Source organism: Plenodomus lingam (assembly GCF_022343315.1).
Source record: "Plenodomus lingam strain CAN1 chromosome Unknown contig_18, whole genome shotgun sequence".
NCBI lineage: Eukaryota > Fungi > Ascomycota > Dothideomycetes > Pleosporales > Leptosphaeriaceae > Plenodomus > Plenodomus lingam.
In genome coordinates, this window is record NW_027093935.1 from 1,393,028 (window position 1) to 1,418,566 (window position 25,539).

The 25,539-nt window shown below is 48.8% G+C and overlaps 11 protein-coding genes across 11 annotated transcripts; 4 read left to right on the plus strand and 7 right to left on the minus strand.

Moving 5' to 3' along the window:
• Positions 1 to 287: 287 nt before the first annotated feature.
• IAQ61_003936 (uncharacterized protein) lies at positions 288 to 2,681 on the minus strand (the record flags this gene model as incomplete). Its single annotated transcript, XM_066096147.1, has 1 exon — positions 288 to 2,681. One exon carries the CDS (start codon positions 2,679 to 2,681, stop codon positions 288 to 290), a length of 2,394 nt encoding a protein of 797 aa, XP_065954023.1.
• A 339-nt stretch (positions 2,682 to 3,020) lies between these two features.
• IAQ61_003937 (uncharacterized protein) lies at positions 3,021 to 3,968 on the minus strand (the record flags this gene model as incomplete). Its single annotated transcript, XM_066096148.1, has 1 exon — positions 3,021 to 3,968. One exon carries the CDS (start codon positions 3,966 to 3,968, stop codon positions 3,021 to 3,023), a length of 948 nt encoding a protein of 315 aa, XP_065954024.1.
• A 397-nt stretch (positions 3,969 to 4,365) lies between these two features.
• On the plus strand, positions 4,366 to 5,599 carry IAQ61_003938 (uncharacterized protein; the record flags this gene model as incomplete). Its single annotated transcript, XM_003837456.2, has 4 exons — positions 4,366 to 4,594; positions 4,852 to 5,002; positions 5,222 to 5,364; positions 5,417 to 5,599. The coding sequence occupies exons 1-4, from the start codon at positions 4,421 to 4,423 to the stop codon at positions 5,597 to 5,599; spliced, it is 651 nt and encodes a 216-aa protein (XP_003837504.2). The 5' UTR covers positions 4,366 to 4,420.
• Positions 5,600 to 5,664: 65 nt separating this feature from the next.
• On the plus strand, positions 5,665 to 5,856 carry IAQ61_003939 (uncharacterized protein; the record flags this gene model as incomplete). The annotated part of the gene is made up of 1 exon (XM_003837457.2): positions 5,665 to 5,856. One exon carries the CDS (start codon positions 5,665 to 5,667, stop codon positions 5,854 to 5,856), a length of 192 nt encoding a protein of 63 aa, XP_003837505.2.
• A 1,161-nt stretch (positions 5,857 to 7,017) lies between these two features.
• On the plus strand, positions 7,018 to 9,374 carry IAQ61_003940 (uncharacterized protein; the record flags this gene model as incomplete). Its single annotated transcript, XM_003837458.2, has 2 exons — positions 7,018 to 7,302; positions 7,362 to 9,374. 2 exons carry the CDS (start codon positions 7,018 to 7,020, stop codon positions 9,372 to 9,374), a joined length of 2,298 nt encoding a protein of 765 aa, XP_003837506.2.
• Positions 9,375 to 10,156: 782 nt separating this feature from the next.
• Positions 10,157 to 11,224, minus strand: IAQ61_003941 (uncharacterized protein; the record flags this gene model as incomplete). Its single annotated transcript, XM_003837460.2, has 1 exon — positions 10,157 to 11,224. One exon carries the CDS (start codon positions 11,222 to 11,224, stop codon positions 10,157 to 10,159), a length of 1,068 nt encoding a protein of 355 aa, XP_003837508.1.
• Positions 11,225 to 11,719: 495 nt separating this feature from the next.
• Positions 11,720 to 12,292, minus strand: IAQ61_003942 (uncharacterized protein; the record flags this gene model as incomplete). The annotated part of the gene is made up of 1 exon (XM_003837461.1): positions 11,720 to 12,292. The coding sequence occupies one exon, from the start codon at positions 12,290 to 12,292 to the stop codon at positions 11,720 to 11,722; it is 573 nt and encodes a 190-aa protein (XP_003837509.1).
• A 991-nt stretch (positions 12,293 to 13,283) lies between these two features.
• Positions 13,284 to 14,972, minus strand: IAQ61_003943 (uncharacterized protein; the record flags this gene model as incomplete). Its single annotated transcript, XM_003837462.2, has 1 exon — positions 13,284 to 14,972. The coding sequence occupies one exon, from the start codon at positions 14,970 to 14,972 to the stop codon at positions 13,284 to 13,286; it is 1,689 nt and encodes a 562-aa protein (XP_003837510.2).
• Positions 14,973 to 16,462: 1,490 nt separating this feature from the next.
• On the plus strand, positions 16,463 to 18,070 carry IAQ61_003944 (uncharacterized protein; the record flags this gene model as incomplete). Its single annotated transcript, XM_003837463.2, has 3 exons — positions 16,463 to 17,177; positions 17,252 to 17,535; positions 17,592 to 18,070. 3 exons carry the CDS (start codon positions 16,463 to 16,465, stop codon positions 18,015 to 18,017), a joined length of 1,425 nt encoding a protein of 474 aa, XP_003837511.2. The 3' UTR covers positions 18,018 to 18,070.
• A 1,432-nt stretch (positions 18,071 to 19,502) lies between these two features.
• IAQ61_003945 (uncharacterized protein) lies at positions 19,503 to 20,489 on the minus strand (the record flags this gene model as incomplete). The annotated part of the gene is made up of 2 exons (XM_066096149.1): positions 19,503 to 19,553; positions 19,812 to 20,489. 2 exons carry the CDS (start codon positions 20,487 to 20,489, stop codon positions 19,503 to 19,505), a joined length of 729 nt encoding a protein of 242 aa, XP_065954025.1.
• A 1,750-nt stretch (positions 20,490 to 22,239) lies between these two features.
• IAQ61_003946 (uncharacterized protein) lies at positions 22,240 to 24,990 on the minus strand (the record flags this gene model as incomplete). Its single annotated transcript, XM_066096150.1, has 4 exons — positions 22,240 to 23,314; positions 23,367 to 24,129; positions 24,214 to 24,709; positions 24,865 to 24,990. 4 exons carry the CDS (start codon positions 24,988 to 24,990, stop codon positions 22,240 to 22,242), a joined length of 2,460 nt encoding a protein of 819 aa, XP_065954026.1.
• Between the last annotated feature and the right edge of the window lie 549 nt (positions 24,991 to 25,539).

The following is a 25,539-nucleotide window of genomic DNA, read 5'->3' on the forward strand; positions in this document are numbered from 1 at the left end:
CTTCCTCACAAGGCAATAAGGTATTGTTACTCAAAGTGTTTACTTGGCCAAGTCCGCCAATATGGTCTTTTTTTGCTCCTTCTGTCAATATACTTTTTTTGATATGATACGAAAAGATGTACCATATGGGCACAGCACTGTTTCCTCCGTAGGCTTTACGAACTTGTCAATAATTTATTACTTGTCAATCTTAGGCCTGAATCTCCTTTTGCATATCTTGGCACTTTCTCTTGTACATAGCTACGAGATTTTCATTTCCATAGAATACAGCTACAAAGTCTACTCGATCATTTTACACTAATATCTTCCTGACCTGGCTGGTCGTACGAGCCTCCCTCATCGACACTATTTGACATTGACAAAGTACGCCGCACAGCCCGAGGTGCCTCCATATAAGCCGAGTGGAATTTATCTTGGCTGTCTTCGCTCTCAGACGCCTCGTCTTCATCCAAGAACTCGGTTGGAATATGATCTTCAGTGAACACATGCCATTGCCGTTGTGGAGTGTTGATTAGCGGAACACTGAGAGTTCGCGTTTCCTGGAATGCACAGCCTTTTATATCTTTTTTGCGATCTGAGGGGTTGACCTTTCGGTCGCTTATAATTGTGGTTGGCGCATAGGGTACTCGCACGCCTATTGTTGGCCACTGTACTCCATCATCGTTCTTGTTCCGGCCATAATGATCGTCTAGTCTAGATCGGTAAATGTCTCTCTCGCTTTCTGGTATCGGTAGTAAACAATCCTTCCTGTTTATCATCTGCACTGGGGGCAAAATAGGATTCTCATCTTGGTCTCCAAGATATAAAGCGTCTTCTACATGAGCCCGCCAGCATCCTTCGGTTGTCGTATGTGGCCACCACTTACGACAGTGTGGATCAAGTTCGCATCGTTGACGTGCCGGCAAATTCAAGTCATCGTGAGACAAACCACGTGGAATTGAGCTCTCAATTGTATCCAGCCAGTGTGCAACGCGTGGTGGCGAAGTTGGTGGTGAAGAGTCTGGCACACGCTGACCCATATGACGCTCACGGCGGCCATCAGTAGCTTCGGCCCAGACAGTCGTTATGTACTTTTTGTGTTCTTCGCGGAGCTTTCTTCTCGGTTTGGCAAATTCGTGTGCCTCGTATTCATAGTCATAGCCAGCTGCTCTTTTCCTCTCCCGCAGCTGGCTTGCTTCAAGTCTGGCTTGCTGACATCGCTGCTCAGCCTCCTCAGATTTTCCCTTTCCTGATTTTCTCTTAGATTTTTTGGCAGGGGCTTTAGCTGCTTTTGATTTTCCCTGTTCTTCTTTTGCCTTCCCTCCCTGTCCATGTGCCGCTGCAGCTTTTTCCGCGAATGCTTCTCTTCTCCTGGCTCTCTCTTCGGGTGTCAACGGTTTCGCAGGCCCCTTTGGAATTTGTGGGTTTAATCGAGGTTCCGTATTCGCAGTTTCAATGTCGCTCATGTCACTATCAGAGCCACCACCTGAAGCTATTATGCGTGTTCCCAACTCATCTTCATCACTATATATGTCCAGGCCGTCGATGGTATAGCCTGGATTCACCAAACCCAGACAATCGTACGAAGTGTGCCAGTCAAACGACGATTCTTTTGCAGCAATGAAGAGGCCGTTTTGTCCTTGAATTTCTTGAAACCTCTCTTGGTGTCTCGGTGTAATTCTTCCCTGGAGGCGCATCTGGGAAGTCGATGGCCGTAAATGATAGTCTTCTATGCGCCAGGGACTCTGCCCATGATACACACGTGTATCATCTTCGCGTTTCTGCATTTCAACCCTTTGCGTCGCGCGTCTCTCACTGTGATTGCTATACAATGGCATACTCCCACCTGTGCAGGCACTGGAGGGGTTCTTCTCAACATCAACACGACGTTCCTCAATTTCCGCTAAGTCCAATACTAATGACTGCGGATCATCAACATGTTCGCGATCCAGAAGTGGACGTCCTAAACCAACGGGAAGGCGTCTATATCGGGGGGTCCATAGGTGCAACTCAGCGGGCCCTATTTGGGGTAAAGCAACAGTGGTAGTCTCAAGTTTCCTCCCGAACGCATCCAGGAGCCCTGCTTGGTACTCTTGACCACCAATGCGAAGTTTGTCGTAGTGGTCTAACGTTATCTTGACGAACTTATCGGCTACATTATATGGGTACAGCTTCGGTCCTTTGGACTTACGTCGGGCCACACCTTTTCTATCTCTTTGCCTTTTCACCCTCCAGGTTCGTTGGCGACGATGTGTTGAGTTTTGATAAAACAGGAAATCTTCGTAGTACTCGTAGGCTTTTCTCAGAGCCACATGCTTCTCAAATCGATATTCTGTGGACGCCTTTCGGCCAGGCCCCGAAGTCTCAAAGGCTCGCAACTGGTCGGAATCGTAATGAAGTCTGTCACGTTGGCGGATGTACGGTACGAGTTCAATCGCGTCTTCCGTCTTTTCTCCTTCCAGTTCTATCAATGTCTGGATAAGCGAGTCCAAGTTCGTTTCGACGTAGGCGGTGGTGATTCTCGGGGCTTTGTAATTTATCGTGGCCAGCTCATGACCAGAACCGTTTGGTCCCGCCGAATCATCTCTGTCTCCATTGCTTTCTTCCCCTCCCGTTTCTTTCGCTTGATCTAAAATATGCTCTTGATCTTCTACTTGATTATCTTCCTTTCTCTGTCCCTCCTTACCCCTCTCGTGTTCCATTTTGTGGAAGAATGACACTTGATGAGTCACGTATGATATATGAAGCTGTAGAACAGATGGCTCTCGATGTTGCGCAATCTGAAATCTGAGTATGAATCATAATCGTCTCCGAGTTCTTAAATCCTACAGGCGTGCTGCATTAGTCTTTGTTCACGGCGGCTAGTCACGATTCCGGTCAACATCACATCGGCTGTCTCGAAACAAAGAGTTCCATCAATTTTAAGCAAAGTATGCACTTCTTCAGCATAAATTCCTATAACAAAGAAAGAACTGCACTAGCGTTTACGGTACAGCGCGCATCGTCTTAATGCGGCCTTAACCTTATTGAAACCATCAGCTCTATCCATTCCCGAGTGGTCCATTGTACCCGAGAATTCTCACACCGAATCTAGCATAGTACAAGGCTTCTTCAGTAGGTTTTTCCTCCGCCCGCTTCGCGCGTGCTGTCATCCTAGCCATAAGAGCGTGACTTGAGAGCCAATCATCGGGAATTCGATTTTCTTCATCTTCATGAAATGGTGGTGAGTCAAAAATAATCGTGCCATTTGTGATTCCGCTATCCTGAAACCTTTTCACGTGTACGGCTACCGAACTGGGGTCTGGTCCCCAACCTATGATCCTCCCATCTGGGCCTACTGGCGCCTCAAGGGCCATGACATCTGGGCATCTAGATTCATGATCAGCTGGGAGATTCTCCGGGTCTTGTGCTACAACATTGTGTGAGCCTGTACGAGTTTCCGAAGTCCCCACCGCGGTTGAATGAGGCTCGTTATCACTCTTGTCTGTTTCTCGGATATTCATGCCGTTTGCTAACGATGCTATCAGGATGTTGATCAGCGGCTCCTCGGATAATAGCGAGTGTTGATTGCTAACAGTAGGTTGAGCTGGTATTGAAGATGACGCCGCATAATCCCGCTTTTTTCGTGAGGAGTTCTCTGGATCATCCTTTTCCAGCTTACGCTTCTTGCTTTCCTTTGGAGCTTCAAATTCCGAGGCAGACATCATATTTTCGTTTGAAGTGGACTGGTTGCGCTTATCCCCAGTCTGCAATTTTTGAAAGGTAGAGGTCTGTTCTGGCAGCAGTTTCCAGAGACGATCTTCAAACGTGCGGTCAGGATATGCTTGGTTAAACAGTACGCGTTGTCTCTCTAATGTTTCAAGTTTCCCATTTGTTGGGTAGCCGTTGATATCTGCAGGCAAACTCCCGAACACTTCTCTATACCAGGAACGTACATAGAATCTGAAACCAAAAGTCTCAGTTCTTCCATACTGGTCCTTCTTTACCATTCTGGCAATACGTTGTCTTCGAAATACCTTAGACGAGGTTGATGACTTGTGACGATTGCACGAGTTCGTACGGCAGGTACACTTTGAAGGTTGAGCGCCGGAACTTGTGCGTTTTCGATGTTACTGCGATTTTGTTCAGGATTCTGAGCGATTTATTGGTTGTGGGGGGAGATGTGAGAGCAAAGGCCAGGAGGGCAGGCAACAGAAGTTAATTTCACTGGAATAGCAAGGCAATGTGATTGTGGGATAGATCAATAACCTTTTCGTTGTCGTTGTTAATGAGACAAACTGATAGATTGGTGCAGGTCTATTGAGTTGCATGGACAGATATATACAGCAATTTCAGGTATTGTGAAATTCACGCTGTGAACCAATATCATTGATACATCTTCCACAGTGCAAAGTCGCTTTCACCAAAGCCGCATCGGCTAGTTATTTATGTAAATTATGCTATGAAAGCACCGCAAGAGTTGAACATGTACAATTCTTCAAACACATTTCTGGATTCTGAATCTGCCCATCTGGCAGCTGGTATCACTGCTGTAGCAAATTCAGACTTATCCTCATCCTCACAGTGCGACTACAGCTCACTACCAAGTACCATTGAAGATCTCTGCATGGACTCGGTAGATACGTCGGCCTGTTACTCCATCATTCCTCCAACCAATCAAGAAGAGTGCCATGAGATGCTGATCGACGGGTCAGTCGAGAAAATATTGCTCACGAATTCATTCAAGCCGCCCCAGGATTAAAAAGTTCAGCTCGAAGAAGTCTACTGTGCTGTTCAACTCTCTTTTCGTCCCCACTGAGGGGAATGACACGCGTCTTATGAACACTGGATCTATGTTGGGTGCTATCAATTGTGCTTTCCAAATGCATCTAGCAACTTTCAGCGAAGTATGCGACAGAGCAAAAGAATCTAATTAAGTTTGTCCCTGAAATTCTCCATATTCGTGATAATCACATACTTCCGACTAAAGATTCGAGATTTGCGACAAATGCGATCCTCGAAACTGGCTCGTACAAACTCGAAGGTTCCAACCTGCTTATATTTTGCACGAAACCCTAGAGTTTAATCCTCAAAATAGCGCCATGGCCACTGCCAGTATACTAAACTCACCAGTTTCTATAACCTCAAACCTACCGGGTACCAAACTAACCTGGAGATGAGACGTCTCAGTACTTGGATAAGCATTGTTTTGACTATCATGGCTATCTTAGATATATTGGAGCCATACTGAGTAGGAACTTAGGTATTATTACAGACGAAACATTATGTGAGGACACAAAAAATGCTCTCAATGATACCATGGTGGTGTTCGACGATTCGTTGCTGCAGAAAACAATTACCATTATCAAACAAGGTCAAGAATCAATCTTCAATACGACCAAATTCGTCAGAGATCTCTGCTATTAAGTTAACTGACTTGAATGGACTATTGTTGAAGTCGCTGAATGACGTTCATCCCCATGGAAGCCAAGCGTGCCGAAAGCTCAAAGACCATGTGTCTAAGCTGGTTGGAGATCAGACCAGTAAACAGGAACTGCTCGACGAGAACACCAAAAAGCTGATTCTGAAGGTTGTCGTCCCAGAGAAGCTGATCATCCGCGTGTGCAACACTGAGACATAAGACGAAAGAACTCTTCGTGTTTCGGAAAATGGAACATAATGACATTGACTCGAATAATTCTCAACATGTGTAACATATCTCCGCGTAGCTCTGGTAAACTGAAGCATCTCGTCAAGTCCATGCCAAAACAAGATGATGAGTGGCTTATCCTATTCCACGAGAAGATCAAGACTGTCTTCGAGGCTGGATCTTCTATCACGATCCCTAAGCCACCTGCCATAAATAAATATTCAACAACTACTTTCAGAATCGCATGATCAGAGACTTTGATGAAAATCAGCTAGCTCCTCATCCATTTCAAGAAGAGCATTCGATTCACGCGAAGCTCACTCACAGAATCGATATGGTGAAGTGTTTCGATTACCTGCATGTTTAGATTAAGACATCTTAGATGCTGAGGACAACAAATCACGGTAAGTTCATACACCAAATTCGACCCAGGTTGAATTGGCTTTATACTGGCAAAATGGCACACTTGTAGTCGACTCGCCAGTAGCCATTCCTAAGATTATAAAAGCTAGGCACCCTAAAGCGTAAGCGGACATTTTCAGATGAGGGCAGTCAGAATGCGAAGTGTTTCAATTGTATAGACGATCTGCTGAAGCGATCGGAGTGGAACGTGGTCATGTAGTGTTTTTATGTGACGTTCTCGGATACCAGTAATTGTACAAATGTGATAGTAAACGATTAGGTATTACGATAGCAATATAAGCTCAACTTGAAAGCCGATATTAATAAGGCTAAGATTGTTCGATATATTGCTTGATAAACAGGTTTATAGCGGTAGAGTAGGTGCTATGATATAGCAGCTATACTATCGCCGCCAGTGCATTAATGCTGTAGCTGTTCTAGACTTTGTCACGCTTGTCATTGTCAATACTCTATGACGTCACCACGTTACTGATTTGCTGCTTTGGATCATTAGCTGTCTCAAATCTACCGGTACGCGTTGAGCTTTACTAGACTTTGGACAAACGTTTAAATTTTCAACTATCAATCCCATTACCGGTACACGCTTCCTCTTAGGATGTTGATGTGCAATCAAAAATCACGTGAAATCTTCAGCAGTCCATACTAGGCAGACGTACCGCTTTGTTGTCCAAGTAAAGTCTGCTCAGGCCTTGTACTAATGGTATCAACGTATGGCAGTTATTTGACTTTGCTGACCACAGATTCAAGCCACTAGATTCTTGCAGCTATCCAAACGCGAACGCAGGGTTGTGTTGTTGCCTAAGATTGTAGACCGATGGCGTCTTACCAAGGCTGCAAGCCATAAGATTCTGCATCAAAGCTGAACTTGGCCGTCCAATCCAGATACGCCCCGCATTCATATACAAGGAGTCGACCAATCGATCCTATCTCAACAACGTACGTGTGCAACGCGAAGCTGACCGGTCTGGCGTCTGATCGAACTTTGGATGATGATAAAAGCTCACCCAGATCATCCCGAAATTTGTCCAGTCTCAACTGCTCCAACTGAGATCAGAAACCTTAATAAATACCCTTCCTTTGCTTTGATAATAATTGAGACCAGACTTCCTTTTGCGAGGATGAGCAATTTCAATTTTGTGCCGCTGCCGCCGCCGCCGCCTCCACCTATTGTGCCGTATCACCTGGCGCATCTGGCCCAGCCTTGCATGCCATACGCCACCCCACCACCCCAACCACCTCGAAGGCGGCGTCAGCGTACTCGAAATAATGCTGTATGTATGGTCCTAATTCTGAATTTTTTTGCAGGTGTATATGTTGATTCGATTTGAAGAATTGCGGCAACGATTCCGATGGTAGTAATGTACTTGCTGAAGACGACAATTTGTATCAGGAAGATCTTGACGAAGCAGTCTTGAAGGGAGAACGCTGCGACAGTAAAGACATGTTTCGCGTGCCCAGAGCAGACGATCCAGAGAAGTTCCACTGGGTTGAGGAGCAGCCGCTGCAATATGGATCTACCACTGAACCTGGGAAAACCAAGAAAGCACGGGAGGCCTTTGCCGTCAATGTTTATCGCAAGTACAACGAGATTAAAGAAGAGTGGTACGCCAGTGAACTTCGATTGAACAGCACCTTGCTTCACAGTGTCCTAGAAACAGTATTGGAAGGTTACCCTGGGTTGACACAGCACGAACTCAAGTCATTCTCCCCGCCTTTCCTCCCGTTCCTTCACAGATGGGACGCTTTGCAGGGAGTCATTCATGATCTCCCTGCTGACTCGGAGAGACAGCGTCACACAATTCTCCTAAAACAAACCCTTCAGGAGCTGCTCAAAGAGGCATTCAGTACCCTAGCCAATACAGCAAATACAGGCCATATTGCGTTCGAAGACCTACAGCTATTGTACACTCCTGGAACGATTGTTGTTCGCCAAGAGCCCATTTCGGCAGCGATCCTTCGCAGTTGTCATCTAAGACGGGAACTAGAGCTTCCCGACTCTTATGAGCTTTTCCTAGATGTTGTGGACTGGAACGGGAGGAATTGTGGGCTTGTCACCCAAGTATGGAAGTTGGACGAATATTGTGGTTTGCGCGCCCTGACTGCGCTGGCTGTCGCTCCTCTCGAATCTTTATCCAATCAGCAGGCTATTCGTAAGACGCTGATTGAGCGCGGACGACTGTTCGAAAAATATCGGGGCCAGTCTTTTATGGCTTTCACGAATCATCATGAAGAGCGCGTGAACGAGCGCATGATCGTGGATGCAAAGACTTACTACAAGTTCGACAAGACATTTCCAAAATATGCTAGCTTAGCGGAGATTGGGCAACTTACTTGGGCTCAGTCCATGAATCGACTCTCTCCAGGAATTCCAATCCACCCTTCCATGATACCTCCCCCTCCAATGGCCCCTATGGTCCCAGACACTGACGTAGATGAGCAACACGAACCTATGACAGATGAACAATGTCTTCTTGCAGTTGGGACCATGCCAGGTTTTAACATAGAGAAGAAAAAATGGGAAGATCTTGACATCACGAAGCTTCACGACATACCATGGTCTGATCGTGCTTTCGAAAACCTGGTGCTTGATCAAGCAGAGAAAGATCTTATACTAGCTCTGGTTGACCGAGAACAGTATAAAGTTAGTAAACCCTTCGATGACTTCATTGCAGGAAAGGGAGAGGGTATGATCATGCTGCTATGTGGCCCACCAGGAGTCGGGAAAACACTGACAGCCGAAACCGTCTCCGAGCATTTGCGTCGGCCGCTGTACCGGCTGGGTGCAAGCGAACTGGGGATTGATCCACGTGTCGTGGAAGCTGTTCTCCATAGAGCATTACAGCTCTGTGGTCAACTTGGCGCAGTCTTGCTTATCGACGAAGCGGATGTCTTCATGGGCGCAAGGTCCTCGTTCAATCTGCAACGCGATGAACTCGTTGCGACGTTCCTCCGCCTTCTAGAATACTACAACGGCATCATGATATTGACCACGAATCGCATGTCTAATATTGACCCAGCTTTTGAGTCGCGCATCGACATCACTTTGAATTATGACTCACTGTCAGAGACCAATCGCAAGCAAGTTTGGAACAACTTCTTAGCCACCATGGATCCAAAGGAAGTCGACATCGACGAGTATGAGCTTTCAAAGCTGGCCAAACGTGACTTCAACGGTCGTCAGATCAAGAGTGCCATCAAGACCGCGCGCATACTTGCTGCAAAGAAGAATGAACCATTGAACGCTCGTCATCTGGGGGTTGTTTTGAACCTCCGACGCAAAGCGATGAATACAATGGTGGAAAAAGGGGAGAACTTTGGGGGAAGCGGAAGGGTGTTAAGCTGATCAAGTACCTAGAATTGAAAGTACCGCCTATTCTGCAATCAATACCATTGGATGAGCGTGAATGAATCGTCCAGTCATTTGAATTATGGGCAGTAGGGAGAACATGGAGATTGTTAAGAATAAATTGTGTTTTAAAATACGAAGATCAAGAAATGTGTGTTTGTGGGCAACAACTCATACACACATCAAGGTCAGACATGTGTAAATTAAAATGGGGAGGTCACCCTACTTGTCTAGCCCGGAATCAATCCAGATTTCGCGTCTCGCCGTCGGTATGAATCATCAAAGCCATCTGTTGTGTAAGTACACTAAATGACGGATAATAGTCTGTTGGACTGAAAAGTCGCTCACAGTTAATGTTCAATGCACCTTCTCGACAAAGTTCAAGCTAATCACGGGAATCATTTCACCTATCACGACTTCTTCACTCGACATAAGCACTGGCTGATCAAAAACCAGGCTGAAATCTACCGGGAGTGACTCTGTACAATTGGACAAGTTGTGGAAAAAAGATAATTATATATTCTAACACGTAATGGAGTTCGAGACTATTGGATTTTAAGCATCGAAACTTGATCTCCTCGACAAACCAAAACCAGGTCGTGTATTAGCGGTGAGCGCCTAACGACATATTCCAATGACAATGCACGGAATGTACAAATTAAACCAATGGTGTCTCTGTTAGCCAAGTCGCCCTTGTTGTATATCTACCCAAATCGGCTCGGGAAAACAGGAACCTAAACCGCAACCATGACCAAAACAACGCAAAATTAGGCCGCAACTCAAATAACATCCCAGAAACCTCTTCCTGCGGTCTGAAATTGACCATTTGTCTGGCCATGACCGTTCATCTGACCCTTCACACTGTCATAATTGTCCATCGCATACTTGACACCAGCTAGGAAAATAGACCTAGGTGACGCACCCACATCGTAAGCACCGGCTGGAATATCAAGCTGATGATACGATGGGACTGAAGCAGCAGAGGTGACAGAGGTGACGGTCGAAACAGGTGCGGGATTGGTGAGAGATGTGAACGATGGAGCTGCGACGGGATATTTCGGAGGAGTGGATGTCAGAGCAGCATCTCGAGTCGTGGGAGGAGTGTATGTCGGAATCGAAGGGTGAATCTTGGGAGTTGTGTATGTCGCGATAGCAGCTTCAACATTGCGTCGAGTGGCTGGCAGTCCAGTGGCGGCAGGGCGCTCATGACCGATCGCAGGACTGGCCTCAAACAATTGGAGAAGAGCAATTGCAGCCTCGTGATCACTAAAGCTAGATATAAAAGGACCAGACGCCTTAGGCGAAACAAGGCGAGGTTTAGCGGCAGTTGTGCGCGGGAGTTTGGGGGCTGTCTTCTTGACACCCGCGTATGCGTTTCTTCCGCGGACAATGCATTTGTTGACCGCAGAGACCTTGGCTGGTGCCGCAGCTGGTGGCATAGGCTGGTCGACAGGAGATTCTCGCTTTATACCGTTCTCGGTCCCACTGTCGGTGTGGGGTGAATCAGTCTCTATGCTCTCGATGACATCTTCCATGTCATCAGGGCCATCTTCACCAGAGTTGGACTCGGCGATCATGCCATCGCCCTCATGCATCAGGCCTTGTTGGTCGTAATGCTCATGGATTTTGGCAACTTTGTCGTTGACCCATTGCTTGAGGCGGCCAGGGGAGAGCACTTTGTGGGCTTTGCCCTCGACGCCGCGTCGTGCCGAGTGCTGGCCCGCTGCGATGGCGCGTTGGACCTCATGGAGGCGTGCGGCGTCGTCGGGGTGAGGGAATCGTGCTGGCAGATCGACCCAGAGTGAGTCCAATCGTACGAGAAGACGTTCATAGGTGAGCTTTGCCATTGTAAAAGTAACTTTTGTGAGATGAAAGTACGGGAAAGGCCTTTGGTGTTTGCTTTGGAGTCGGTTCTCGAGAAGATAGTGTGAAGTTTTAAGGATGGAGACTTGAGATGCAAGAGTCAGCTTTTTTATATGGGAAGTGGTGACTTCAAGTCAGGCAATATGTGCTATTGTTGCAATTAAATCTTATTCAAAGGCTGGGTAAAAAGGCATTGTCACGCGTCGACAATAGGACGCGTAGTGGGTGAGGAGGGTTTGTTGGGTGTGCAAACGCAGCGACCAGGGTTATCCGTCTTCACCTAGAATTCGAAGCCTGCTCAATTCGGACTGAATACAACGGCAGTGACTTCAACTAGTGTATCATTAGTCGTTGAATTACATCCACCCAACCAATAGGGGTTTCTATCTGTAACGTGACTCGAGAGCTTCAAACCAGCGGCGAGTGGCAATGGCCCATAGTATCCGAGGGCTTTTCCTCTTGCATGACAACCTGCAAGATTATTTCGATTCCAGGTCGTCTATAATGTCCCATAAGGCTACTTTCATAACATTCTGGATGCAAATACGGCGAATCTTTTCAGTCTCTCTGGGAACTTGCCAAACCAGCATTTGCTGAATGTTTTTCCATATGCTCAAGTATTGCCTCGCTGCCTCGATCACTTCACCCGAATCTTCTCCATATCCAGCGATCACTAGGTCTCTCAAGTCCTTTTCCTCATCCATCAGAAGTTTCAAATGTGCCTGAGTATGCAAATCGAGTCTGATGGGTCCTTCTGAAAGAGTAACGGAAGTAGCATCCTTGTGCATGCCAGCACGGTCGTAGTTCAGCCCAAGGTCTCGCTCCATTTTGAAGTATGTGCACGCCATCATCAGCTTTTGATATATCATGTTGAGATATTTCGTTTGCTCGTTTGAGGTCAATGGCTTGAAGTCGGGTGGGAGAGGTGGTTCATGTATGTTGTGCCGAAGAGTCGGAAGTCTGAGGCGTTCGAATCCGCAGTCCGCGAGGTTCTTGACAGTAGCTTCAGCTGGTTCCATTTCTGGAGGGCCGAAGTAGGTACGTCGTTGCATACTGATATCGCGCGATAGGGAACTTGAGACTGTGTACAAACTTCGGGTGAGCAGAGTAGATAAGTGTCCAATCCAAAATGGCCCGCGGTACGATTGATGACGCGAGGAGTAAAGCACGACGTGATCGATAATCGTATATCACTGCCGCTGCCGCGGAAGTACACTCATTTCATTGCTCTAAGAGTCACTGTGACAGTCACCAGGCTTGTGAGATTAGGCGAGAGGCACACCTCCGCCGCATATGAACATGGTTCACATTAGAGATGTCAACCCGATGTTTGTCCCTGCACAATATGGGTGACGAGCACTTATTGATGCACACTCATGACGGCAGTAATAAGTTCACTTCAGATTAGAGATTTTCTTTGCAGATATTACAATCCTTGCAAATTCTATGTGTTGAAGAATTACTGAAGCTGACATACTTTTGAGGATGAACGGATACTACATGAAGGGTCGCATGTGCAATAACCGACGGATTGCGACAACAAGGTCATCTCGTGAGCAGACAAATCACAGATTTGAATAATAAGATCGAGTGTTTGATTAGTCGTCATTCACTTCTTATGATTTACCAAGTCCAGTTGACACTGATTTTCTGCATTGAAGTTCTCATTCCCTCATGATATTTCCGTTGCCGCCTCGATCAACGAATTATAATGCCATAAAAACGTTATTCACATTCTATTTCGCCCTCAGCAGTAGACAGAAAATGACAGAGCCAAGTAATTCACGAAATTTCTACAGCACGTTGATTGCGCAGCATGCCAAGACGCGCCTGTAACCCCTTGGCGGGTGAATTGCACGTGCCATCTGATCTTTTTGGTCGTCTAAATGCTATAGTATCATCAAAAAGACAATTTGCTGTGATCAATTGCAAATTGCATTAAGATGTTCTGGGCAGATCTGTCTTGAAAAGCTGCGCTTGGAGGGCGTTGATCTACAGACCACTGCTGCGACTCCAGTGAAGCTTGATGCCTCCGTGGATGTATTATCCAACAATGAGGCAGACCCCAGCATTATCCTGCCCAGAACCAAGTTTCTCGATGATCGTAGACAATTCACATTCAGTCTCTTCACTGAACGAGCCAACTTCACCCTTGTTCTTCCAGCAAAGTTCCGCAGAACTGGGTACCGAGACATGCAGGAGCTTGTAGTCCCTCAGACGAACAAAGAGTCGCTTTAATGCGACGGTTGGTCCTCTGAATTTTATTGGGTTCTTTGGTCCCTGGCAAATGGCCTCAATTGGGTTCCCCTCGTTTTCGGTTTCTCGGATGATGAGTCTGCCATCATCACGTTGTTCACTGGAGAGATACATGATCTCATCCAGAATGAAAGCCAGTCCCCGAGAGCTTATGCATGTTGCCGTGCGGGTATTTGAGTGCTGAGGAAGAACAGGTGGTTTGAAGACGACCTCCGAGAAAGACGGTGCGTAATCACCTTCCCCAATCGCAGAGACACGTGCCATACGGGACTCTTCGAAGATATCCTGAAGCGCGTAAACTCTTTGCATATTGAGTGCAATTTGTTGCTCTTCGTTCGTAACCTCCTTAGGCTCCTTTGTACGCGGTTTCTTGCGCGGTGATCCACAGTCACATCTCCATGCGGAGCCCGTCTTGTAATTAACGAATGAACAGACAGTGCAGTGGCTTTTCAGGGGATCTTCGTTATCAGATTGGGTACGTCCTTCCCAATCGTCATATTCGTCTTCTTCGTCCGTGTGCTTGCGCTTGTATCCAATGACAGGTGTGACCATGACGACCAGTGGTTCTAAGGAATCTTCCATAATCTTGTCCTCAACCAACGTCTGATCATCCCAAGCCATGTCATCTTCGTCTTTGCAATATTCAAGCGTGGTCTTGTCATGGTGGATGGCTGTTTGCTCAGTCCCAGCCCTCGCCGCGGTTTGCCCTTCCATGTGGTAAAAACCGGAAACTGCGGCTATCAGTCTCTCATCCCTCCTGGCATCGACGCGCTCAAGAATGACAGTGATGATTTCGTCCGCAGATATTCCCTTCAGAAGCAAATGTGAGATATCGTACCCATCGTCTTCAAGGAGCAGCAGTCGTTGTTCATTGCTGACCTTTTGCTTCCAGGTGGAACGACCCATTTCCCTTTCCAGACTCCAACCTTTTTTCTCGATGACCTTTCTAGCCTTGATCCTCCAGTCAGCTGGTCTTGGGGCAAGCTCAGGGGCATGAAAAGGTGGTGAAATGGAGGTCTGACCTAGAGATAGAGGCTTGGCCGGTCTAGACGAACAAGATTCTTCAAAATCAGCGACAAAAGTATCATCCGCCGAGGCTCCCACCATAGTCTCAAGCATTTCCTTGTGCTCTTTGCTCCCTAGTCGGATAGGTGGCACCGTGTAGCCCGCTCGCCTCATACGATGTTTATATATATCCCTTTCAGCTTCTGGGACACGGTCTGGCGTGAGCAAAGCCATGAAAGCGGCCTCTTCGATACTTTCATGTGAGAGCTCTGGGTTCTTGTTCGCATTCGACCGAGATTTTTGGATGCGAGCGGATCGAACAATGTGCAGACACTGCTTTGCTGGCCGGCGGGTTCGGCTGCCCTTGTTAGGCATTCGGGCTATTGGACGATTTTCAATAATGGAATCGTTGAAGAAGAATGGGGAGTAGTCCTCGGAGATGGTCGGAGTTGGGAAGGTGGGTTTCATCATTTCTGAATGGATGTACTAAGTAAACTCTTTGGGCTGTGATGTCAAGAACAGTTTTGGTCGAGCCAGAGGGTCATGGGTTGAACGAGAAGTTGATGGACACTGCAGGAGAAGAATGACGAGGAATTAGGTAGACGTACTAGCAATATGGGTTCGAAGTGAAAGTTTTAATATAATTCTAGGTCTGGGCGGAAGCAATGTAGCGCATCGCCCATGTGCTATAGGTGAATAATCTAAGCTCATACTGTACTGCAATTAGGTGATCTGTGCGTGAACAAGACACAAACTGCCTTGACAGTACAGAGAACATTACAAAGTAAGCCACGGAGTTCTATGCGCTTGTTATCTCGTGCAGGTTCTTGAAATCTCCTGAGTTTGTTCGCAATGATATATTCACATGCGCGCTGCCTGTGGGTGAAATGCGAGGCCATATGGGTTGACAATGTGGGCGGACACGTCTACAAGGAACGATAATTCACTCCAGGCTATTCGAGAGCATTCACGGCACAGGAAGCAATTCAAGGGAATTCGTGCTTGCTCAAGGCTCTGATATATGTGAGAAACCACAAGTCGAACTGAGAATTCTTGTAGCTGTACAGGACAGAGCATTGTTATCGCACAATTCTAAATTATTTCCACACGGAGATAAACGCAATGTCTCACAAGCTGTTATTAATTCGACAAATCTGTTCACCATTGCAGCCGCGACTTGGCCAAGAGAAGATATCTAAAGACGCTCATCTATCAGATATGGTGTCCAAGCTTTTACGCTTCGAATATACCGTACTAATGATTCGATGTTTGCCTTCGTCTCTGAACGTATGAAGTGTCATTCACATCAGGCTACAACTCAGGTGCTTTGAAATCATGACATTCATATACGATGAGGGTCGCCTTCTCAATTATGTATTGACAGCAATATCTTTACTGACTGATATGCCATAGCAGAGGTTCAAGCTGACTACATGCATGAACATCGACGAATTTTGTTTTCAAGGATTCAGCAGAGTGGCAAAGTATGAAGCATGGGTATAGCAGTGAATTGTATATTCTATGCTCATTTTCTATTAGATTGAACGTTGATTCACCGATGAAGAGCCAAACGACTGCAGATACCACAACACTCCTCACTTCTGGCCCCCTTGTTGCGCCTTCCATTCTTGTCGCATGTTTTGGCCATTGACGTCATCTGTGTATGAGACGTATCTTATGGCAACAAAACAAAACATATTGCTTCCCACGAAATCGGCAATCGAGTACTGTGGTCTTCAGCCCATGAGATCATCACAGGATCTTCAGATACTGCGCCGTGTCTGCGCCTCCTCACCGTTTGCTAAGGTGACACACCATGTTTGCTGCCTAGAACTCACCGTGCATGCTAGCGGCAATCTCACAACATTAATAGCGACAAGCCAGTTCGATTTGATTGCACATGCGACACCTGCTCACTTGTTACAACCACCGTGAACCACGTCTCTATCCGCGCAGCTGCCATGGTTGGGCAAGTCAGCAACCGATTCGCGCTCTTCGTCCAGAATGACGATAAAAGACCAGTGAAGAAGTTCCCCATCGATGCATCTCGCAATCATTTCTTGAATCAGGTCGCTGATGATTCGGTTCCCTGGGAGGAAGTCAAGAAACGCGCTGCGCCTGTAGAACGCCACGCTCCGCAACCTGGACCGAAGACAGTGATGATCAAGGACCAGAATAGGGCGATACTGAACCGGGCTTTGATTCCCCAAACTCGGGATCGCACCGTATCATTTTCAACAGCTGACGGCAGCGACAAGCTTCACGATCTGCACGAGAATTGGTGCGGTGTATGCTCGATCAAGTTTCCCACCAAATCAGCACTTATCACCCATACCAAGCAGTTACCGCATCACCAGCACTACTGTAATCTCTGCAGGCGAGTCTTCAAAGACCGCAACGGTCTCAAAAACCACGTTGACAACTCTTGGGGTCATGAGATCTCCTGCAATCTGTGCTTGAGCGCCTTCAAGAATAGCTGGGGGCTTAAGAACCATTTTGAGAACAACTACAATGTCGGCCACGAGTTTGCGTGTCTGACTTGTCTTCTTGGATTTCGAAGCAACGTTGAGCTTGAGCGGCATCTCCAGTCTTCGATGAAGCACACGTGGTGCCAGACATGCTCGCGCCGCTTTCGCACCCAAGACGAGCGCGACGAGCATTGGCAGACGACAAATAGTAAGTGTGAAAGCTACCCGAGATTCCACGGGCATCATTTTCCTTACCATTGCATATACTGACTTGAATTCGAGGACACAAACACTGCCTGGAACCCGGCTGCGACTTTGACTGTCCCAACGAGGCAGGACTCGCCCAACATCACATGACCGACCACTTTCAGTGCGTTGGATGCAAGCAAATCTTACCCAGCATGACCAAACTCAATCTGCACTATGAGTCTTGCTCAAACGCACTCTCATGTCCACAATGCGGAACCATGTGCGCAGGAAAACTTCGCCTCGCCCACCATCTCACACAGTGCTTTGTATGCAAAGAATGCGGATTCCACACCTTCCACGAGGGAAACTACAAAATCGTACGTATCAAATCCAAATTCCAACTTAGACCCTTCCCATTAACTCCTTCCCCCAGCACATGACCAAACACTCTTCCAACAACATCCCCTGCTGGGGCTGCAACGCCCCCATGCGCACCTACTCGAGCCTCATCAACCACCTCGAATCCAGCCGCTGCCCCCAGCTCAACCAACCCACCCGTCTCCTGCAAGTCCTCGGAAAATGGTGGTACTCGCCCCTCTACATGGACGTCGATTTGCACGTGCAACTACGCACCGGCCGCGTCAATCTCGACGAGATGCACGAGTGGATGACGAATGGCGCGCTGCACCCTTTTATCTGCAGGGCGGATGGGTGCATGAAGAGCTTTGCGCATTTGAGTTCGCTGGTGCTGCATTGTGAGAGTCAGGCGTGTGGGTGGGATATCGCGAGGTTGAATGTTTTGGGGCTGGAGGCGGAGGTCAAGATGGCGTGTTTCAGGGGGGATAGCGTGGCGGGTTGAGTTTCTTACTCCAGTGCATGCGACGTTACGGCTTTGTGGGTGGGGGGTGTGGGTGGGTAGGTGGGTTTGCCGGATGGCCGTTTGTGCAATTTGAGTGCCTAAGTAGGCCTTTTACGAGATGTTTACATCGACTCGAGACGCATTGTATGACTCGACTCGGCAAGTGTATCTTGAATAACTCCTGCGATCATGTTCATAATGGGAATACACAGAAACATAGATAAATCAGTGCCAGAATCTTGTATTACGCTAATCTACAAGATTCCAAGTCTAGACCTTGCAAATACCACAGCTCCCTGCTATTCGAGTCTTCCAAAACAAAACCTTCGAACCTGGACATCTGAGTCCTCAAAGTCGAATTGTTCCATTGCATTCCTCGATTCTGGACCGGGTAAAATTGCAGTTCTTCACTTTCACAGGTTGCAAAAGCTCATCAGCGGAGAGAATAGTAGTGTTATATTATAAATGAGCAGAATGATTTTTTTTATGTTATGTAATATAATGCCCTACTTAATCTCCCGTCATCTAGTGCTCCCTACCGCTTACCTTTCTACACCATCTCCGCTGGCAAATCCACCTTGGCCACATGCCCCTACCTCCTCCGCCGCGCCGTCAACCGTGCATACTCGCCTTCCGCCCACATTGTGAAGTGCAACATTAAAGCGTGGATAACCACAGTATTGTCTGTTTCGTGGTTTGCTGATGGGGAAGAGGGTGTTAATTGAGCGTGTGAGTAGTTCAAACCAAGCGGTGGAACATCGGGAGAGGGAGGACGGGATGCGATGTTCTGGGTTGACTGGACTGCTGAGGCTGGTTTGCGTATGCCCTGAATAGGGACCTCATTCTGTATTCCCACATCCTCCTTGGGGTCAATGGCATCACCATCTCCACCATCACCATCGCCATCACCCACCACCCCGTCCTCCTCCAAAACCCCCTCCAACTCCAAACACACAGCATAAACCCACCTTGCCCCCTCCAACACCTTGACATGTTCCCAATTCTCCACCCGCGGCACCTCGTCCTCCAGCTCTTGCACGATATGGTGAAGACTGCGTGCGGGACTGGCCGTGCTATCGTCCGTGATGTTTTCGAGGGCGATGGTGACGCCGCGGTGGAAGTGGGGGAGGGCTTTGGTTGGGATGGTGGGGTAGGAGGGGATTGGGGGAAGGGAGGGGAGGGAGGGGATGGAAGGGGTATGGGGGGGAGTGGGTTGGAGAGATTCGGAAGGATGGGAGGGAAAGTTGTTTTGTCTCGTTCTCGCTGGCTGAGTCCTCTGACTTGGGATATGACTGGTGGACCTAGATAAGGTGATTTCAGATGCGGATTCCGCATTTGAAGGAAGAGTAGCACCGCTTTTGTTCCCTCTCCCGGTCTTGCTGACAGTCCCGGTTTGTCCTTTCCCGCGCCCATTCTCATTCCCCGCCTTTCCTTTCTTCTTCCTCTTACTCTTCCCCTTTCCCTCATCCTCCCCCACTGTCGTCGTCAAACCCCGTTTCTGCCCCCTCCCTTGTGCAGTACTCGGCCACGAAGACACTGCATGATTTAGCTCCGACGAATTGAGCGTAGAAAAGGACAATTTAACGATAAGAGAGGGGACTCCGGTGGTGGATTGGAAGGTGGTTGAGAACCTTTCGGGTTTTTTCGGTACGCTGGGGGTGGCGGGTGGCTGGTGAGCGTCTTGGGATTGTGGGTGGTGGTGATGGTATGGGCACATTTGCTGCTGGGTGCGTTGGCGCATGGACTAGACGGGTACTTGTTAGTTTGGTTGAGGAGGGTGAGAAGAGAACGTACACGAGTATGGGTCGGTGCCGTTAGTGGTGAAGTAGCTACCGTGGGTTGATTTTCTGAGGGAAGTAGAGAAGGTGTCGTGGCGGTGATTAACTCGTTGGTTGCTGCTAGCGATGCGGTTTGCTGTAGAAGCAATGGCTTGTTCGTGTCCACGAGATCTATCTGTCTTTGCTTGCGCTGCTCTGCAGCCTTAACACGCATAGCGAGTGCTGCCCTTTGCCGCTTTTGTTTCACTGCAGCTCTGTTGTCCAGTGTCGCTCGTGCTTTTGTAAGCCTCGTCTCCAGTGACATTCGCGCGCTCGACGGCTCGGACTGATGCGCTTTTACATCCAGCATGTCGTCATCTTCATCTTTGTCCTCTTGTAGCAGTTCACTTGCTTTCTCACTGCTTCCCTGTTCCTCCTGCATGATGAAATCTTCGTTTGCGGTGAGCCGCTCTTGGTTCTCTTGGTAGAATGCACCCAGCGTCCTGATGACTCTACGTAGCAATGGAGCAACCGACTGGCCCTCGTTCAACGCCGTAGGTACATGCACCCTCAGCACATCATCCAACATCAAAAGACCTCGAGTGCGAATACTTGGCAGAATCGAGGTGTCTGCACAGAAGTTTGCGCGCCGTCGTTGCAACTCGATGACAGCGGCGGGGTTGGTGAGCGTGAGATTTTTAATCGCAGTGTTCATGGTGACAGTATCTTGTTTGGATCTGGGGAGATGGTGATTGATATCCATTGTGATTTGGTTAAGTTGGAGTAGGAATGATGTTGGGTTTGCAACTGCTCATATAGTGCGGAGGTGCGAGGTCGCGACTCTATGCAGTGAAATAGCATGCAATAAGTAGAGTCATGCGCGTCTGAACATGACAACAGATGGATCTGGTTTTAGACAATTCTCTAGATCCTTTCACTGATTGACGCCAAATGCATAGCGGTCAATGGAGAACAGCGCGTTTGTGTCTCTGAGCTCGAGTTGCATGGTCCTGCTCTTTCCCTGGGCAGCTTCGAGACACTGCCGTCACCACCGAGAAGCAAAGGCGGTGAAGAGAGGATGAAGTAGCCACATGATAAATTTTCATCATCTAATCCTCCATTCTTAACGGAGAGTATTTGTCTGAATTGCAAAACGAACTGCTAGCAATGGACCGTCACTGTGCGTCTCCTACCAACTTAGCAACCCACACCCAGTAAGTCTACCCTCACGAACACATCTACAATGCTCCCATTTCATCAAGAAATCTCTTCAAAATTCAAGTTCATTTCAAACTCAAACCTTTCAAATTACACCGCACACCATCCACTCATCACATCCAACCTCAACCCCCCAAATACAGCCTATGCCCAAGCCCCAAGCTCCCCACACAGCCCAAGCTTAACCCTCAGACTTGAACTCGGCTAGATTGTTAGATGCTGCATTCATTGCCTACCCTCACACCCCGCCCCTCCCCTTTCCCCCCAGCTTTCCCCGGGAAACCGACATGGGGGAGAAGTGGAATGAAATGAATGAAGAAGTAAGGAGGTAAGTACACAAGCAACTATGAGTCAGCATTTTTATGCGAGCTAAGTATATCAGATAAAATACACGGTATATACAGAAAACAACCACTTGTTGGTTCTGTCTTAGGTGTATTTGTCATCTGGCCTAACTTGTCACCTGGCGTTCTATCAAGTCCTATTCGGTTCTGCCACATCGTTTCCCATCATGTCTTTTCCCGACATGTCGTTCCTTGTCCTTTTGTCTTGTCCTGTACTGTGTACTTCGACTTTTCCACCGTCCACGCACCATGACATCGCCCCCATCTTTCTCCGCATGCAGGACGGGACTCAAGCAGCTCGTTTCGTGATGGGGTAGGTAGCAAGAAGACACAAGAGACGAGGCAAGACCGCCACAGCTTGGCCATCATATACAGCTTGAGTATTCGCTGATTTGCGATTCCAAATCCCCAATCCCCAATCCACAAGCAGAAACTTCTATCCCTCTCCATCTAGTCCTCCAACAACGTCACACGCAGCAACAACACCCATTGCAATCCCCTTGGAACATACCTATTTAACTCGACGTCAAAACCCATGCAGCCCCACACGCTAGCGCAGTCTAGAAACAGTGTCTTGGGGATATAATTATTCCGTCCAGGGATCCGCGTGGAAAATTGGGATTCGATCAGTCGGTACATGGAGGTGCGGGACTGCGCGGGCCAGGGGCTGGACAATCTTTCGGCACATCGCACTTGGCACACGGTAGGTGTGGGATATAGGACAGGGGTGCTGTCGTGTGCGATTATAGATTACACGCCGCAGAGGCAGCTTAAAATGACCATGCCTGGATCTATCGCGCTGTTGCTGTGGCTACGATGAGCATCGTCATGCATATATGGCTAAAGCTGTGTCTTTGCGCCTCTCAATCTGTTGCATATCCCAATGGCGATATCGTGCTTGTTTCAAAAGGTTTGCAGCTGCGGTGGTCGAAAGAGTTGGTGACTTTGCTGAATCATCTCTTCAATGTTCTTCATCTCGTTCATCTCAAAGTCGTGCATCAATTGCATCTGCTGCTCCTGATTGAGCCCATTGCCTCGGGCATCTTGACTCCATCCGGGGTTGAGGTAGTCTGCAACTTCGTAGCCTTGGTTCGCCGCATAGGCTTCATTGTAAAAGGGATAGGCAAGTGGCATCGTCGGTACGCAGTACCGCTCTTGCGGTGGCATGGAAAAGGTTGGGTTCCAGTGGGGAAGCTCTGCAAATGTGGTTGGAAGAGACGACATTTGAGTGGTGGGAGCATAGCCGTACATGGGTATGCGGGCGTCCATGGAGGTCTTTGGCCTTACGTCCGTGTACGAGATCTGAGGAGGCGGCTGCGAGGGCATTTGTTGCGATGCGTTTTGCGAGTTGGAAGAATGGGAAAATGAGCTCGGTCCATTAGCTTGGCTGCTATTGTAATTGAACAACGGCTGGTTCTGACTTTGATCAGCGAGGTAGCCAAAGGGTACAGGAGCTTGTTCCGAAGGCGTGGCAACCGATGCTGTAGATGCCGTAGCTGGGCTTGTTGTACGAGACCGGTTGATGCCATCTACAATACTTCCAGAGATGACTGAAGCCGTGTCCGAGGGCGATCCGGCAGTAATGGGCACGTCACCGTCCTTTTCAAAGATCTTCATGCAGGCACCTGTCAGATTGTAGTAGAGCTCCATGGCAGACGCCACACCGGGCCAACGCTCCGAAGCCAGCCTGATCGAGTCCATGGCAACGCTCAAATGACCCTCGACCTCTTCGCGACTATGACATCTGCGTACCTCGGAATACGACAAAGTCCACAGCATTGTGTTGATGCACATGAAGATGGACTGGACAAAGATCCACGTCATGTCCACGCTCCTCGTCTCAATCTGCTTCATGCTCATGGAGATGTTGTATTTGCATGCATCAAAGCAGCGAATAGCAGCCTGAACGGAGGGCCGAGGTACTTGGGGAGACGGGCGGTACAGGAACACAATCATGGTGTTGAACCGGCCAATGAACCTGCTTCCAGTCAGCTAATAGAGCCGGCCATGGACGGATAGTATTCACATACCAGATTTTGTTCAAGCCGGAACCACCATCCATCTCCGGACTGGTGTCGCGCCAGGCCTCCATCTTTGCCAGCATCTCGCTGAACCAGGGGTGCTGGTCGTCTCTGGGCTCTGCCTTCTTCCGCTGGTACAGCATTTTGCGGATTTCCAGTTGGAGCAGGCGCATCTTGTAAAAGTGGATACCAATCCATTTCTTCAGCGAGGCTTGCGGTGCAGGTCTGATGCCCTCCCTCGTGATGTACACGTCGTCTACCAGCTCACCAAAATTGACATCAATGTGCTCCCGTCGGGTAGCAAAGTGGGCCGGCCTGCCAAGGCTGTGCGACAGGCCGTAATCCATGGTGAGTATGCTCCAGAATAATCGCCTGCGCATGTCGACCTCGAGCGGATCTGCAGGACAGCCGCCCGGTCCCAGGGTAATGGTCTTCTCCTCGTGCAAGCCCAATGCCTGACAGAGGCGCACGGCCAGACCCATGATGTAGTAGACAGCTGTCCTCGTCGGCGTGAGAAGCGAGTAGCCTGCCACCAGGGCAAAGCACTGCAGCGTCTTGAGGTTCATTGGCTTGATCGAGGCCTCGAAGTAGGTCAGGGCGGCGAGGTAGTAGCTGTCGGCCAAGCCAGCGTATTGTGGGTCCATTTTCTGCAGACTGATGGCAATGACCATGCGCAGGCAATAGTTTTGGTAGGGATCGGTCGAGCCATTGAAGACATGCTCGACAACGGTCGTGAAGGTGGGCTCGTGGAAGATGGGGTACATGGGATGCACTGTGAGGGGCCGGTTAGCATTGTGCTATCAGAGGGCAGCCAACGTTGGCGCCGTCATAGGCAATGAGATGGGCGTAGACTTGCCCTTGCAGTAAAAGAGCTCGACGAGCAGATTGGTCAGGTCGCGATTGGGCAGCTCAGTGGCCGCAACGTGGCTCACGAGCGGATAGATCTTGGACGTGGGTCGCGCATCTTCGAGCGCAAACTGGGCCTTGATCGACTTCTGGCGCGAGTGGGGGACAATCTCGGAGATGCTCTTGGACTCGGTGAACTGCTTGGCCAACTGCATGACCAGGCGCGTGATGGTGATGCCACTCGAGGGCCCTAGGAATTTGGACTCGTCTGAATCCTGGACGCGCACGGCCGAGGCGCCACGCACGACATCCTCTGCGTCTGGCTCGACATCGTCTCTGTCCAGCTCGGCCAGCTGCTGCTCGAGGCCGCGCACTTTTTGCTGCAGATGGACCACGTAGTTGCGGGCTATCTTCCTGCCCTTGGTAGGATCGTAGTATTCGCAGTGCGAGTTGGTACGCTCACAGGGCCCGCAGCGGGGAAGGCCTGGGTCGCATCGCGTCTTGCGCTGGAGGCAGACATGTCAGAAGAGGAAGAGGAGGAACATGTCCCACATGACGGCTAACGAGAGTGAATGGACGTGTGTATGTATCATCTATGTCTATGTACCGGCATGTATGTATGTAGTTGTAGTGTCGTCGTCATGGTCATGTGTGGACTCACCGTTCGGCAGCGACAACACGCTGTCAGTGTGTGGGCAATCCGAGTTGGGCCGTTGACGGTCCCTCCTTCCCCGGATGGCTGTGGCGCGCCTTCTGTCTGCGTCGAGATCGCCGTTGCGACTTCCATCGCTGGGTTGGGTGGAGGAAGTCTTGGGGAAGGCACGCAGGGCACGCAGGGCAGGCACGCAGGGCTTTGATGAGCTTGGATATTGTGGGGGGGGGGGGAATTGATCGACGCGCACGTCCATTGGCCGAGGCCGTGATTGCTGGCTTCGTCCTCGGTTGCGGCGATTGGCCAACGGGAAATGCTAATTGTCCTCGCCACAATAGACTAATCGTCCTCGCTCTTCCTAATAGGGAAGCGCCAAGGGGTAATCGCCTAAGTACTCCGTCTTAGCGTTGTATGTAATTTTCTATGATACAAGGAGATACAATACCTACCCAATTTGCTTCGCGGCTTTCGCTAGCAAACCTAGGGTGGGAGTGAAGGATATACCACGTGTTGCAGGAGGGATATCAACTGGATCACGGAGCATCTTGATCCCGATTAATCCCGATTAATCCCGATTAATACCCCTGTATGACCCACTATCTGATTAACTACCAGCTCACTGCCAAGTGCCTAATAAAAAGCAGGAGCTCTAGTAAGGAAGGTTTACTAATTATTCACCTTCTA